This window comes from Triticum dicoccoides, chromosome 1A (genome assembly GCF_002162155.2).
Source record: "Triticum dicoccoides isolate Atlit2015 ecotype Zavitan chromosome 1A, WEW_v2.0, whole genome shotgun sequence".
NCBI classification, from domain to species: domain Eukaryota; kingdom Viridiplantae; phylum Streptophyta; class Magnoliopsida; order Poales; family Poaceae; genus Triticum; species Triticum dicoccoides.
In genome coordinates, this window is record NC_041380.1 from 561,726,282 (window position 1) to 561,740,711 (window position 14,430).

A 14,430-nucleotide genomic window follows, 5' to 3' on the forward strand; every position below is an offset into this window, starting at 1 on the left:
TGTCTCTTGTTGTGTCTCGTGGTTGGAGCCTCCGATAGATTGATGTGAGCAATGCCTTTTTACATGGGTTCTTGGTCGAAGATGTGTATATGCAGCAGCCACCCGGGTTCGAGGATGCCACGTATCCCTCTCATGTCTGCAAACTTCAGCGGTCTATTTATGGTCTCAAGCAGTCGCCCCATGCCTGGTATGCTCGTTTGAGTCAGCGCCTTTCGCAGCTCGGTTTTGTTGCCTCCCGATCAGATATATCTCTGTTCATCTTCTCTCAAGGTGTTATACAGATATACATGCTGGTGTACGTTGATGATATTGTGATTGCTGGCTCTACCCCCGCCGTGGTGGATCGTCTTGTGCAGTCGTTAGCTGCTAGATTTCCCATCAAAGATTTGGGTCGCCTCCAGTACTTCCTTGGTTTGGAAGCGTCCTTTTATTCAGGGGGCATGACCTTGACGCAAAAAAAGTATGCTTTGGATCTTCTTCATCGCGTCAACATGGAGAACTGCAAGGCCATTTCCACTCCGCTTGCTACATCCGAGAGTCTCTCACGTCATAGTGGTGCACTACTGGGTAGAGATGACTCCTTTCGGTATCGCAGTGTGGTTGGAGCACTTCAGTATTTGACCCTCACTCGTCTTGATATCTCCTTCGCAGTGAACAAAGTGTGTCAGTTCATGTCTCAGCCAACGGAGGATCATTGGGAAGCAGTCAAGCGTATTCTAAGATATGTCAAAGGTTCGCTAGACATGGGACTACGGATTCGTAAGTCCAGATTTACTGGAGTGAGTATATTCATCGATGCAGACTAGGCAGGCTATGTTGATGATAGGCGCTCTACTGGTGGTTTTGCTATATTTGTTGGACCCAATCTTGTATCTTGGAGCTCGAAGAAGCAACCCACATTCTCGAGGTCAAGCACCGAGGCAGAGTATAAGGCATTGGCCAATGGCGCAGCTGAAGCCATTTGGATAGACTCAGTTCTCACAGAACTTGGAGTCCCACGGCAGCGCAGTCCTATAACTTAGGGGCAACTTACCTGACGGCGAACCCGGTGTTTCATGCTCTGACTAAACACATTGAGATTGATTTTCATTTTGTGAGAGAACGAGTAGCTGCTTGTGAACTGGAAGTCAGGTTTATTTCTACAGATGATCAGTTAGCGGATGTATTTACTAAACCCGCTACTAGACAGATGCTAGACCATTTTAGAACCAATCTGAATCTTGTATGTAGTTCAGATTGAGGGGGCATGTAAAGTAGGGTCTAGTATATTGTTCTTGTACACGTATTTGTATACGTATGTAATTGTAATTGTGATCATCTATATATTGAGACGTGAGGCTGGATGTCAACCACCCACGCAAAACCCTAAACCATGTGTTTCAACAAGGGATTCAGGGATAGATGGACTGAGGCCCTTCATACCCTAGGTAAACATCGACTGCCCAGTGTGGATAGATATGAAACCAAGGCCAAATCGCTGAGGGTGATCATTTTTTACAAAGTATAGTTTTTCTTCTGAAATAATGGCAAAATATTTGCCTTGTATATAAATTAACTAATGCAAACAACCCATAAGCGGACTACTCACAAAGTGTGAAACATCAACCCTTGACACTTGTACAACACATCGGAACCCTTGACGAGAACACTAGCAACAACAACTTAGACAACCAAAGGCACACGGCACCCTCCATCATGAAATCGCATACGCCTTCCCGGTGGCACCACCCATCTTGCTTTTGTTCCTCTTTGATTTCTTCCTGGCTGGTTTCTCCTTCAGGAGGCTGCCACTTGTCTTGCCGGATCGATCCAAGGTGCTCAGTCGCCCATTTGTCCAAGAAATTGTAGAACTCATTGTATTATTGGTGTAGAGTTGTCATCAACCAAGAGGCTCCTAGGAGTAAGCACCAAAACACCAGTTGCATCGACATCATCAACCATAGGAACCACCGACACGACGGACTCAAGCACCTCCAGTTTCTCGCATGACAGAGGCGACGCATGTCCCTCACACGAGGTTACCGACGAGCCCACCTTCATATGCTCCACTGACAGATGCGAGGCAAGGCTCAGACATATAGTTCTCTAAGCTCAAGCAAGATCTATAGCACCGGGCCACAAGCACGGCGATGGACTAGCCCTTGGTGGTAGGCAACACATGGGACAAGGCAGATGACGCCGATAAATTGTCCCCAACATTATGGGAGAGACATCTATGTAGCTCCGCCGGCCGAGAGCAGGCTCCGCTCACTCCAGAAAGCTCTCAGCCGCACCAACTGGCCTTGCAGACTAGCGGAATGGTGGATGTGAGAGAGAAGGCTTGCTGATATTTCAGACAATTCGTGAACGTATATAAATTTATGGGATTAGGTGTAAAGAATCTGAGGGGGTACTACTAATCGGCTAATAAACCTTCTCTTGTAACACAGTGGTCGGCTGAAGCCTTCGTTTGGTAGGGGAGATCCTAAGTTCGAATCCCAACATATAGCATTTTTTCCTGCGGCTCAATCAAAGAAAAAAAAGATGCAGAAAGGAATTAACTCCCATTTGTAGCGCAAAAAGATGCAGCCCAATAGGAGCTCCTATTTGTTGTGTTTTCCTCTCATTTTTTGAGTCTAAACACACTTGCTTTATTGATTACTAATGTTCATAGGGATACAATTCAGATGGGGGGGGGGGTTATCAGCCACACATGGCGCCCCGATTCCAGACCAAAAGCGTGCTTAGCAAGGCCATGTGCCTCTTGATTAGTTTTCTGGCCTTAGAAGATGAAGGTACATTGTTGAAAGAGCTCCACGGTATCTCTGATCTCCTTCACGATAGGTGCATACATTCCTCCTATACCAAGATTGATGTCATGCACCACGCCCTTGTTGTCTGAGGCAACAACAACATGAGACAATGATAGGTCTTGAGCTAGTGCAAGAGCTTCCCGGCAAGCCAGTGCCTCAAGTGTTGCTGGGTCAGTGAGGTTGGCGCATCTGATCACCGATGACCCTAGATAATTCCCATCGTAGTCCCTACACACCGCACTGTAAGCGCGTTCCTCATTTGCTCTATTTACAGCCCCGTCAACCCTTATCTTGGCAAAGTTCACTGGTGGTCGGATCCACCTAGGTTTCCTGATGGTTGATCTGGTGGCGGGAGTGTGTTGCACCTCTTTTGGTTTACAATCGTTGAGTTCTCGGATGTACTTCATAACAAAGTGGTGAGTGGTGGCTTTGAAAAATATTTTCATGCAATACTTGCTGTCGAGAAAACCAGATAGGCCAGAGGGTTACCAGCACCTGGGTAAACTCCGCCGAGGGAGCACGTCCAGAAGGGTGAACAAATAGCGCTTTGAGTCAGGTTCGGTCGTTTCGGATAAGACATGAAAGAGTTCAGGGGCTTGCAGTGCCCACACTGATCGAGCAACGTGACAGTGCAATAAAGAGTGTTGCCAGGAATCTATAGCTCCACATAGCCCACAACTGTCGACAGTAGACATCTTCCAGTGGTGTAACAAGTCCGCTGTTGGGATGAATTGTTGGGCTAGTCTCCAGAGGAGATTTTGACCTTTGAAGGCACATCTACCTTCCATAGTTTAGACCAGGATTTCTGTTCACCTTCAAAATTGGAGGAGTCTGAATGTCCTTCCAGCCAAGCTTTCCGGCTATGCTTTGTAGTAACCAGCATGCGGTACGCTGAGCGTACTGTAAAAACTCCATTCTTTTCATGTGCCCACGACCAAAAATCGTCTGTTTGTTGTGTTTTTCTACAAACAGTCAATGTAGCGCAAAATGGAACTGAACACTAGACCTTTAGCTCGTGTGTGCACATAGCTAGCCACTTTACCTAATGACCATTTTATGAATACAAAGCAGCGATAAACGTTAGAGAGCTAAGCGGCATCGGCAGACCCCGAACAATTTTTTTAATTTTCGAAGCCAATCATTTTCAAAAATCACAAACAGATTTAAAATTTTGAATATTTTTTAAAAACTCAAACATGTTTTGAAGCTCCCAAACAAAAAATTAGAATGTGAATAATTTTTAAACCCCTGAACAAAAAAATAAAATCCCGAACAATTTTTGAAAATGCCAACAATTTTTGTTAGTAAACATAAACGGAAATATTTTTGGAAACTAAAAAAAATTCAATGCAAACACGAGCTAAAGAGAACATTTTTTTCAAAATCATCAACATTTTTTGAATATGTGATAAAACAAAAACATTTTTTGAAACTCCCAAACAAAATTGAAAAACACGAGCCAATTTTTCAATATGTGAACAGTTTTGGAAAAAGAGAACATTTTGAATTTTTTTAATCATGAACATTTTTTAAAAAATTCTGAACATTCTTTTTAATAAATAAACATGAGAAAAGGAAAAGGAGAATTAAATATAAGAAACCTGTTTAGGAACCTTTAACGGGTAAACCGGCTGAGAACATTGTAGAAGGTTCTCGAAACCAGAACTGAAAGCTGTACGTATGTACATATGGGCCGACCCAAAAATCGCTCGTACATGGGATACGTTGACTGTTTAACGCAGTATGCCTCAAATAGGGGTTTTCCAGCCTCTTGGCCCACGTAGGTGATTGGCTCTCTACGGCCTATAGTTGAAAGAAAAAAAAAGTTGACCTGGCCCCTTGAGTGAACTTCCCAGTGCGTTTTTTTTTTGGGAATCAATGAGCATTATTGATCAAAGATGAGTATTACAATCTTGCTGTAAAATGTCAGCAAGGAAAGGAAGGGTATAATTAAGCCTAAGCATCTACGCCTAGACTCACTCGCTCTTTTAGCAGAAAGATGCGTCGCAACATTAGCATCCCTCCCAATAAAGCTCAGGGTAAAACGAGAGAAACCAGCACTCATCTCCATGATGTCATGCAGAATATACTTCCTATCTCTGCTCTCTTGTTGTTGCTGGACTGTCACAAAAAAATATCTATGTGTGGACGAATTTTTTTTTTTAGTACCACCTCAGATTTCGGTACCAAAGAAAATAATTGCATGTGGTGAATGGAACAAAAAGTCGGAGAAACGCAGCTGGTAGGCATAGATGAAGCGGGGCAACAGACGGGCACACGGGATACGCGGCGTGCACGTTGGCGCCAAATACGTAGAGCCAATCTAGAGCACGGGCGACAAATCCACGCAGCGCAAAGGAACGCTGCCGCAGCCCATAGTACGATCCAATGCTCGACCGCGACGTCCCCGTCCGTTTATCCTGGACGCGCGAGTCGAGCCGAGAGGAAGAAAGCCAAGCTTCTTCCGCCTCATCTCACCGTCGGGACAACACGTCAACATATAGTCGGAACACTTAGGGCTTCTTTGGATCACAGGATTAGAAAACAAAGGAATTCAAAAAACACAGGAATTTGACGGGATTGTAGATGCAAAACAGAGGATTACAAAATAGAGAAAAACTACAAGAATGGTCATTTGGATGGAACACAGGAAAAACACAGGAAAAGTGCCTCGATCCTACGCGAATCAGTGTAAAAAAGAGGTTATAGTGGATGTTGAAATTCCTATAGGATTGAGGTGTAGGAATGCATCCATAGGAATTTTGGAGGTGTGGTTCCTTTGATCCAAAGGGCTTCTTTAGGAAAAAATCCAATGGATTGGAATCCTCCAATATTCCTATGAAAATCCTTCAATCCAAAGAGACCCTTAAATTACTTTTTGTCAAGGGATATATGTATCCGTATGCCACCCCTATGCCATCCGATGATTGCATGCGAATGCAATGCAGAGCCAAGCCGATCGACTGATTGATTGGCTTCCCTGCCGATCATCGACGCTTCCCTACCACGGTAGGTATGGTCGACGAAAGGGAGAGGCGAGGTGACAAGGATGGCTCAATCACCCCAATCACACGCGCGCGCACACACACGAACACGAGCCTAATTAATGAATCTTCCCCCTTAGAGCTCCTTTGATTCATGGGATTTTTATAGGATTTTCATAGGATTCTAATCTTATGGATTTTTTCCTCTGGTAATCGTTTGATTTACAGGAATAGAAACCTTGGGAATCAATCCTATGGATTTTCCCCTTCTCTATTTTACAGGAAAGTTTCTAAGAGGTCGAAGCTCTCGGAAAGAATCCTGGCGGGGAAAAAAGCGCGCACGCTCGCTCACCGCGCGCTCAGTTTTCGCGGTAAATAAACGCTCGCGTAACTTCTCACAAGACACATCGCAAACAGAAGCACCGCCCCCCAGTTCCTTCAGCATCGACCTAGTCGTGCTGCGCCGCCACGGCCGGCCGGCCGCCCGGCCTTCTGCCCAGGTCCTCGGCCTGCTGCCTGGCCTTCTGCTCAGCTGGTCAGCTCCTCGGCCGGCCTCCTTGCTTCTATTCCTCCGTATAGGAAGTCCAGCAACAAGGTATGAGGCAACTCCAAAAGCCAGATCCGGTCCTCCTTTGCTTCCCATGATTTCCCATGAATTTGTAGGTATTATACACATAGATTAGATTGATTTGCTTAGTATTAGTTTGCAACCTGCTGTAGATTCTCTCTGATTTTTTAGATCGAGCTTGTTATTTCAGGATTCGGGGATTTTCTTTGCAGCTATTAGGTAAAAAAATAAGAGGTCTCAGATTTGACTAAATTCTCAATTCACTATGTATTTGCTAATGTCTAGCTCGTTTATTTAGCAATTGAGTTGCACGACTGTATCCTGATGGTACCCATATTTTTACTTTTCCTCTGGTTCTTTGCCCAAACAAATGATCAAAATTAGCCATTGTGGTGGACTGGTGGTGATCCACTATGATCAGAGGTCATATTTTAGGCAAGCTTTTGGTCTGTGGGTGTCATATACTTTTGTCTAGTTAAATTGGTCATAGAACTGACCATGATGGTTTAGTATATTTTGATAGGTATGTCGAGAGACTTTTGGTTAGGCATGCAGCAAAACTAGCTTGATCATAAGCATGAAGTCCAAGAATGGTATTACAACTTGCATCTCATATTTCAAGTACATGAATGGTAGCAGAACTTGGATAAAATATTACATATTCTGAGATCTTCGTGATACATATTGTGCCCACATTTGCTGTGCTATATAATCTCGTTTTTGATTCCCAGCTTCTCTAGAGTAATTAAAAGCATGTATATCATTGTGATAGTTGTGGTCTCCACTTGGCACATCAACAAATTGTTCTTGATCAATCTCCACAGTAGTATTCTCAGGCCATGAAAAATCTCCATCATGCAAACGTATGAAATTGTGCAGCACACAACTAGCAACTGATATGTCAATTTGTTTGGTCACCGAGTAATGTGAAGCCACTCTCAATATCGGAAATCTCATTTTTAGTATACCAATAATCCTCTCGATATGATTTCGGAGTTGTGCATGTCGTAGGTTGAATAATTCCTTGTAATTTCTTGGCCTTTGACGAGCTCTTCCTTGTTCTTGTAAGTGGTACCTAGTACCACGATATGGAGCCAAAAATTGTGGTGTGTTTGCATAACCAGCATCTACAAGGTAAAATTTTTCGAGGGGTACTTGAAAACCATGGTTAAGTGCATCCTGTAGGACTCTTGCATCTGAAGCCGATCCCTCCCAACCAGCATGCACATGCACAAACTTCAGATCAAAATCACATGCTACCATAACATTTTGCGACAATGTTTGCTTCCTATTGCGATATGGTTCTTGCTCATCAGCAGGTAGTTTCAATGGAATATGTGTACCATCTATAGCGCCGATGCAATCCTGCATAAATACAAGTACATAAGCCATATAATCTTCTCTGTAAAATTTTGAAATTATGTTACTCTAACTTGATCATAAGAATTTATACATACCATAAAGAAAGGGTAGAACTTTTCTTTACTCAAGATTGGATGCGGGTGTAGGGAAGGTGGACGTATGTATACAGAATAGAGTTCGGTAATTGCACTGAGCACTTCACCAAAATAGTAATTGATTGTTTGTCCACTATGCTGAAACCAATCTGCCAAAGTATCATTTGTTGCATTCTTAGATAATGCATACAAAAATATAGCCACTTGTTCTTCTACTGAGACATCTCTTCCATCAACAAGGCGATCATTCTCGCGCAATTTCTGAACCAAAGCTTGAAATATAACAGTCTCCATTCTGAAATGCCTTTTGCATAGGTCTTCATGTCCATTTAAAATTTTATTTACACGCCGTGCACCTGTGAGTATTGAAGTGTGCATAGGTCTCCTTGAGGAATATGAGTGTTCTCCTAAAGTAGGAAGAACAAAAAGAGCAAACTCATCCTCACTCTTTGATCTGCGACAGTAGCTAGGATCCATTGGACGCTATGAAAACAAGCCTGTGGAAAATTACTGTGTTATCATGACTTCACAAGTTTAAATGTAAACTACTTAATTTGTCTAGTCAAAACTTGTACTAGTAATTTATTGGTCGATCAACAAGGACTAATTCTGGCATGCTAGTCACTTAGTGTTACTCTGGATTTTTTTGGCAGATAACTGATACAGCTTAGTGCAGATCATTGAACTGGGTGATGATATTAGGACACCTGATTTGATTCTTTCTTGCATTTTACCTCTATGTATATGTTTGAATAAGTTACAGCATGCAGAAACCAAAAAAGAATATAGCTTCTGATGGTGATGGTTGTTGCTGACATGATGCTATGGGGTGGCCGGGTGGGTTGAAAATTGTAACCACGAAACTAAAACAAACATGGCGCTATCGATTTTCTAGATTTCGGATGGCCAGCGACAGCAAAGGAAACATGTACAGTAGGTGAACTAAGTTGAGATTTGAGAGACAACCAAGCAAGTGCAGCAAAGGGAATATGTACATTAGAAGAACTAACCTCAGATTTCAGAGACAGTCAAGCAAGTACGAGGAAAACTTCAGCTATAGCAAAGACTTGCTTGTAACGTTCTGGTGCATATGAATCGAAACTTGTTCTTAGAGCTGTATGAAGTGCAGAGCTTGTATATGTACTGCTGCAACCTAACGGCTAGTTTAGTGACCAACGGCTACTTGTTTGAATGCACAGCCTTCAAAATAGTAATATTATAATGCCTTGAGTTCCTATGTTTTTCCTATGCTCCCATCAAACACGCACTTGTGCCAAATCCTGTGTTTTCCATTTCCATAGGATTCATGTGGACAGGGCATGCCAATCCTCCATTTTTCCTATTTCTTCACTTTTCCTATCCTATGAATCAAAGGAGCCCTTAATCCTTATCCACCAAAGCAGGTCCAATGCCTACTGTTCCCTTCAAGTGTTCCCCGCCTCGCCCGCTTTCCTTGACCCACTGACCCCCCGTGGACCGCCCAGCGCCCCAGGGCCCGGCCCCCGGCCGCCCGATCATGATCCCACGGCCCTGCGCTAACCCCGACGGGTCGACGACCTCTTCTCCCTATTTGTACATCGGACCGGCCTCTGTTCTCGTCCCTCCCGAATAACCAACTACTGCCTCCGCCCGCTCGCCGCACCTACCCTACCGCGAGCGTCAGAGCCGCACGAGCGCCGCGGCCAAAGAGAGCTTGCTTGCTTGGCCCGCTCCGATGGCCCGCGACGGCGCGTCGGCGGAGCGGCGCCGGGTGGCGCTGCGGGTCCTGCTCGCGCGCGGCGAGGGCTCCTCGTCGTCCTCCCCGCCGCCGCGGGGGCCCGAGGAGGAGGCGCGGCGGGGCAAGCAGCAGTGGCTCGCGCTCCGCCTGCGCGACCTCGGCTGCGCGTCCGCCGCCGCCTCCCGGGCCCACGCGCCCGTCGCCGCCTCGGCCTCCGTGCGCCCGGCCCCGGACGCGTTGGAGGAGGGCGAGGAGCAAGAGGGGGAGGAGGAGTGGCGCGGGGCCCGGCAGCAGCGGCGGCGGAGGCGGAGGGAGAGGAGAAGCGCGAGGGGCGCGGGCGGCGGAGGCCTCGCGGGGGCGGGCGGAGGGGTCGCCGGGGACGTGTGGTGCACCTGCACCCCGGGGATTCCCTTCGCCGCCGAGGCGTCGTCCGTGGACTGCGTCGTCGCGCGCCACCACACGGCAGCTCCAGGCCGCCGCGGGGACGGGGAGAGGCGACACCGGGAGGTTTGTACCGGCTTCTCCTTGCTCCTGGTTCATTTTCAGATGTGGAGATAGCTAGTTTGTGTAGCTGAAACTTTGAACGAATTGAAGTCCAACTGAATCTCCATCTCGTTCTGTCCAATTGACTTCCGATTTCCGTTTGACAGAGGACCGCCGAGCAGCGGGCGCGCAGGGTCACCATGCGGGAGCACATATCCTCCTCCTTCATGGACTCGCCGCCGCGCTTCCACATGCCCTTCCACGACGCCGACCTCCTGCATTCAGGCCGCCACCGCCACGCCCACCCCTACGACAGGACAGACCAAGAGGTACACTCCAACATCTGTTCCATTCCCCCCACCCCGTGAACCACGCCGACAAAAGCTCACCTCACAGCACTTCCATCCAGCATTCATTTCATCATTGCTGGTACACGACAGGTCGGCCCTCCACATTCCGCAAGAATCATTCCGATTGGGCAAATCTCATAGCATCCATCGTAGGTGGTTTCAGACCTCCAGGGGGTCCATGCTCAATCTTATACTCTACTAGCAGCCATCATATGTTGTAGCCCATGGTCCATGCTGATTTGGCATTTTTGTTCGGATGCCATGTACTCACTCACATGGTACCATCCTACAAAACGATCCTCGCACGTTCTATTATACTGGAGTGGTTGGTTGCAGCTCTAGGATTGGTACAGTATGGTAGTTTATCACCCCTAGCTGGTAGTAGTTATGTTTATACGACACGCAACGCAGCGCAAGCACGCGGCAGATTGGATGGAGGCACATGAGAGCAGGTGATGGTGGTAGATATGTTAGGTGCAGAGGCAGAGAGCCCTTTGAGTGTGGATGCAGATTTCCCCTTCCTTTCCCTGCTGTGTTTACACACACAGATGCTGAATCATTGTGCTGGGCTGAACTGAACAACCATGTTGCTGATTCTTTTGGTTAACTAGTTGCCATGCTGCTGGGGTGGATGGTTGGTTCGTTGTTTAATGTGATCTTTTAGAATGGGGCGAGCGCGATGAATGATCCGAATGCCTGAGCTAGGATTATAAGAATCTGACCTCAACTCCTTCAAGTGAACTTTAGGATATGAACGGGCATGTTTGTGAGTCAAAAGGTGGCCTTTGGTGGTAGTTTTGACTTTGGGTTCTGCACTTAAGATACAGCAAAATACTCCTACCTAGTTGTTCTTGATCAGAGAACTGTACTATTTTTTTGCTAGTTTCCTGCTCATGGAGCACAATGTGCTGTGCCACTTTAGTGCTGATCAGTTCTGAAGTTGTTTTTCATCTGTTCTACACTAGTTGTTGGCATCAGGTCATTTGATAGGTTGTTCCAGTTCACTACTGCCACAAGCTCTTTAGATCCCTTGAATACTTCTGCTAATGGATATATGTGGCATGCACTTTGAACCCATGTTATTTGTTACTACTATATAACATTCAGTATTATCCTTTACAACATTCAGATAATGATGTTTCGAACGAGACTACTGTTGGGAAGAATGGGCATGTATGATCAATACCAGGATTGGCGCCTTGACGTTGATAACATGAATTACGAGGTACCCCCTTCTGCCCTTCACCATGTGCAGCAGATTTCAGTTTGCACATTACCATCTTACTCAAATCTACATTGTCTCTCAACCGCATCATTTGGCAGGAGCTACTCGCCCTCGAGGACAGGATCGGCTATGTAAGCACAGGGCTGCGCGAAGACGAGATCGTCCGCGGCCTTAGGGTGGGCAAACACCTGGCGTTCGACCGCAAGCATTTCTCAACAGAGACGGAGCGGAGCTGCAGCATTTGTCAAGTATGACGATGAACTTGCTCCTTTCGATTCAGTCCCCATGTCACATCGGCATCGGCTCTTCACAAGTTAACATGAACTTATTGCAATTTTTCAGGAAGAGTTTGAAGCAAGCGAAGAGATAGGGAGGCTGAGCTGCGGCCACGGCTACCATGTGCACTGCATCAAGCAGTGGCTCTCCCGGAAGAACGCCTGCCCACTTTGCAAGGTCGCCGTCTCAAAACCATGAGAGGCTCCTACGCCACAGTTTGTATTTTCTGGTAGAATACTTGTATTCATATCATATCTGAAAGGGTGGTTGTTCTGTATACGTAGTTCTGCTTGTACAGCCCCCTCTGATGCTCTGCATATACACACTGTTGTTGTAAAAAAGATAACACAGGCACACATGCTATATAGAAATGATATTCTTGTCCCCATCGTCTGATCGCCATTTGAGCTGCACCTCTCCTGCGCTGCAATGCGTCTCAGTTATGGTCTCGTGCATTTCCCGCCGACGAGCTTCAGGTAGCTTCTTATGGCGAGCGTTTGCCCCCGCGGGTGCCGTGCCAAAGGTGACGGCGGCGGCGATGGCGTCCTCCTTCTTGATGTCGCCGCCGATGAGCCTTTCACCATCGCGGCTCTCCTCGACGTGTGCGCGCGCTGCAGGCCGTCACGCGGCCTCTGCTGCCCCGCCGCGCTCTCGTCGTCCACGGCCTGTAATTCAAGCCCGAGCTCCTTCTCGATCGCCTCGGCCCGCATGATCATCTCCTTCTCGCCGGCCCGCCGCGCCTCCACCCACGCCTCGGCCGCCGCCACCTTCTTGTCGGCGACCGCGCGGACCACCTCGGCGCGGCCGGTCAGGTACTCGTACTCGAACCTCGGGAGCGTCACGTTCCCGGACCTCCGCGGCGCCATGGACGCCCTCTCCATCGCCGCGCTCTCCACTGCGGCCCTCAGCCTCTCCGTCGCCGCGGCCTCCGACGCCCTCGCCGCCTCCAGCTCCCTGATCGAGCCCCTGATCCGCTGCTCGGCGGCCGCGATCTCGGCGTCCACGCTGTCCGCGTCGTCCTGGACGACCTGGCCCTCCTGCTCCATCAGCGCCTTCTCCTTCTCCGCCGCCTCGGTCTCCTCCTCCAGCTGCCGCAGCGTCGCCTCCAGGTCCGCGAGGATCTCGCCGGCCATCTCGTCGGCGGCCGTGACGGCGCCCAGGCGGCACTTGGCGTCGCGCAGCGCGGCCTCCAGCTGCCGCACCTGCGCGCCGGCCTTCTTCTCCTGCTCCTCCAGCCGGCCGATCTCCTCGGCCAGCCGCGCCGCCTCCGTGCGCGTGCGCTCCATGGACGCCGTGAACTGGAGGCTCTCTCCCTTGGCGGACTCGAGCTCCGCCCGCGCCATGTCCAGCTTGGCCTCCGCCGCCTGTAGCGACGGCGAGCTGTCGTGCCCCTCGTCGGTGATCTCCGAGTCCGAGGAGTGGCCGAAGCCGTGGCGGAGTCGCCTGTCGTCGGAGCTCGCCGCGGTGAGCCACGCCTCGAGCTCGCTCGACACGCTCTGGCGGCCCATGATCGCACCTCTCTGCAGCCCCATGGTCGGCGGCGTCCACCTCGTGACCTCCTCCTCCGTCTCCCTGGTAGACGACCGGCCGGCTCCGGTGAGCTCAAAGGCGACGCGCACCTCCTTCGCTTCGTGGTCGGCATCAGGTCGTTCCTTCGCGCCGTGGGCGACGATCGAACCAGGGCTCCTCGTCGCCGTGGACGACGCGTCCTCCTCGGCCACGGCCATGCCGCCCTTGGCCTCCCTCGCGGCCTTCACCTCGCGCTGCAGCTCCCGCAGCTCCCTCTTGACGCGGTCCAGCTCCCGCATCACCTCGGAGTACGTGGTGCCGCCGCTAGACTCCAGCGGCCGAGCACCACCGCCGGGCGCCTCGACGACGACGTTCGCGCGCGGTCCTTTGAGGAGCTCCGACGTGCGAGACCCCTGCCGCTCCAGCTGCTTCTTGGCCACGACCGCCGGCGGCTCAAGCTCCGCGGCAGCGACGGGGCGCGCCCTCTCCTTGTCCGGCCCGTGCGACCCCGCCGCCTTGGCGTCGGCCTGCTCCACCAGCTGCTCCAGCGTCTTGCCCGCGAACAGCTCAGGACCCACCCGCGCCTTCTCCTTCTCCCTCTCCGGCGTGGCGGGCGGACGCCGGTGCGGCAGCCTGTCAGTGCCGGACCCGGACCTGGCCACCTGCTTGACATCATACGACACATTCTGCAGTCACCACGGTCGACGTCAGTACACCAAGAACGGCAAAGACAAAGCCTCTGAGGGCAACTCTGTCTACCTTGACGACCTTGGGCAGGGTGGCTCGCCGCCGGGGCTTGCCGCGGCGCCGCACGTCGATGCTCTGGCTCTGGCTCTGGCCGAAGATGCTCATGCCGTCGCCCACCGACACCGACTCGTTGCCGCCGTAGCCCCGCGCCGTTCGGATCCTCGCGCCCTCCATTGCCGCTATAGTTTCCTTGAACGAATGGATTCCAGGTTAAATACGTTCTTGCTGGTGCGTGGTGACAAACCGAGGCATGGCAACTCCAAGCCTTCCTTCGCGCCAGCTCGCCACAGCCTCACTCCTGAAAGCGGCGTGAATGTGATTG

The 14,430-nt window shown here is 49.6% G+C and overlaps 2 protein-coding genes across 2 annotated transcripts; one reads left to right on the top strand and one right to left on the bottom strand.

The window, feature by feature from the left end:
• The first annotated feature begins 9,419 nt into the window (after positions 1–9,419).
• LOC119290261 (E3 ubiquitin-protein ligase MBR2-like) lies at positions 9,420–12,238 on the top strand. Its single transcript, XM_037569207.1, has 5 exons — positions 9,420–10,025; positions 10,169–10,330; positions 11,481–11,576; positions 11,675–11,824; positions 11,919–12,238. Exons 1-5 carry the CDS (start codon positions 9,516–9,518, stop codon positions 12,048–12,050), a joined length of 1,050 nt encoding a protein of 349 aa, XP_037425104.1. The 5' UTR covers positions 9,420–9,515; the 3' UTR covers positions 12,051–12,238.
• Positions 12,239–12,270: 32 nt separating this feature from the next.
• On the bottom strand, positions 12,271–14,336 carry LOC119290229 (protein PLASTID MOVEMENT IMPAIRED 2-like). The gene is made up of 2 exons (XM_037569205.1): positions 14,121–14,336; positions 12,271–14,047 (listed from the first exon to the last, which is right to left on the bottom strand). Exons 1-2 carry the CDS (start codon positions 14,280–14,282, stop codon positions 12,293–12,295), a joined length of 1,917 nt encoding a protein of 638 aa, XP_037425102.1. The 5' UTR covers positions 14,283–14,336; the 3' UTR covers positions 12,271–12,292.
• Positions 14,337–14,430: the final 94 nt, after the last annotated feature.

Coding starts and splice junctions, on each gene's coding strand:
- LOC119290261 (XM_037569207.1), top strand. CDS start 9,516: ATGGCCCGCGACGGCGCGTCGGCGGAGCGGCGCCGGGTGGCGCTGCGG. Junction 10,026..10,168: donor GGGAGAGGCGACACCGGGAG/GTTTGTACCGGC, acceptor TCCGTTTGACAG/AGGACCGCCGAGCAGCGGGC. Junction 10,331..11,480: donor ACGACAGGACAGACCAAGAG/GTACACTCCAAC, acceptor TACAACATTCAG/ATAATGATGTTTCGAACGAG.
- LOC119290229 (XM_037569205.1), bottom strand. CDS start 14,282: ATGGAGGGCGCGAGGATCCGAACGGCGCGGGGCTACGGCGGCAACGAG. Junction 14,048..14,120: donor CCCTGCCCAAGGTCGTCAAG/GTAGACAGAGTT, acceptor TGGTGACTGCAG/AATGTGTCGTATGATGTCAA.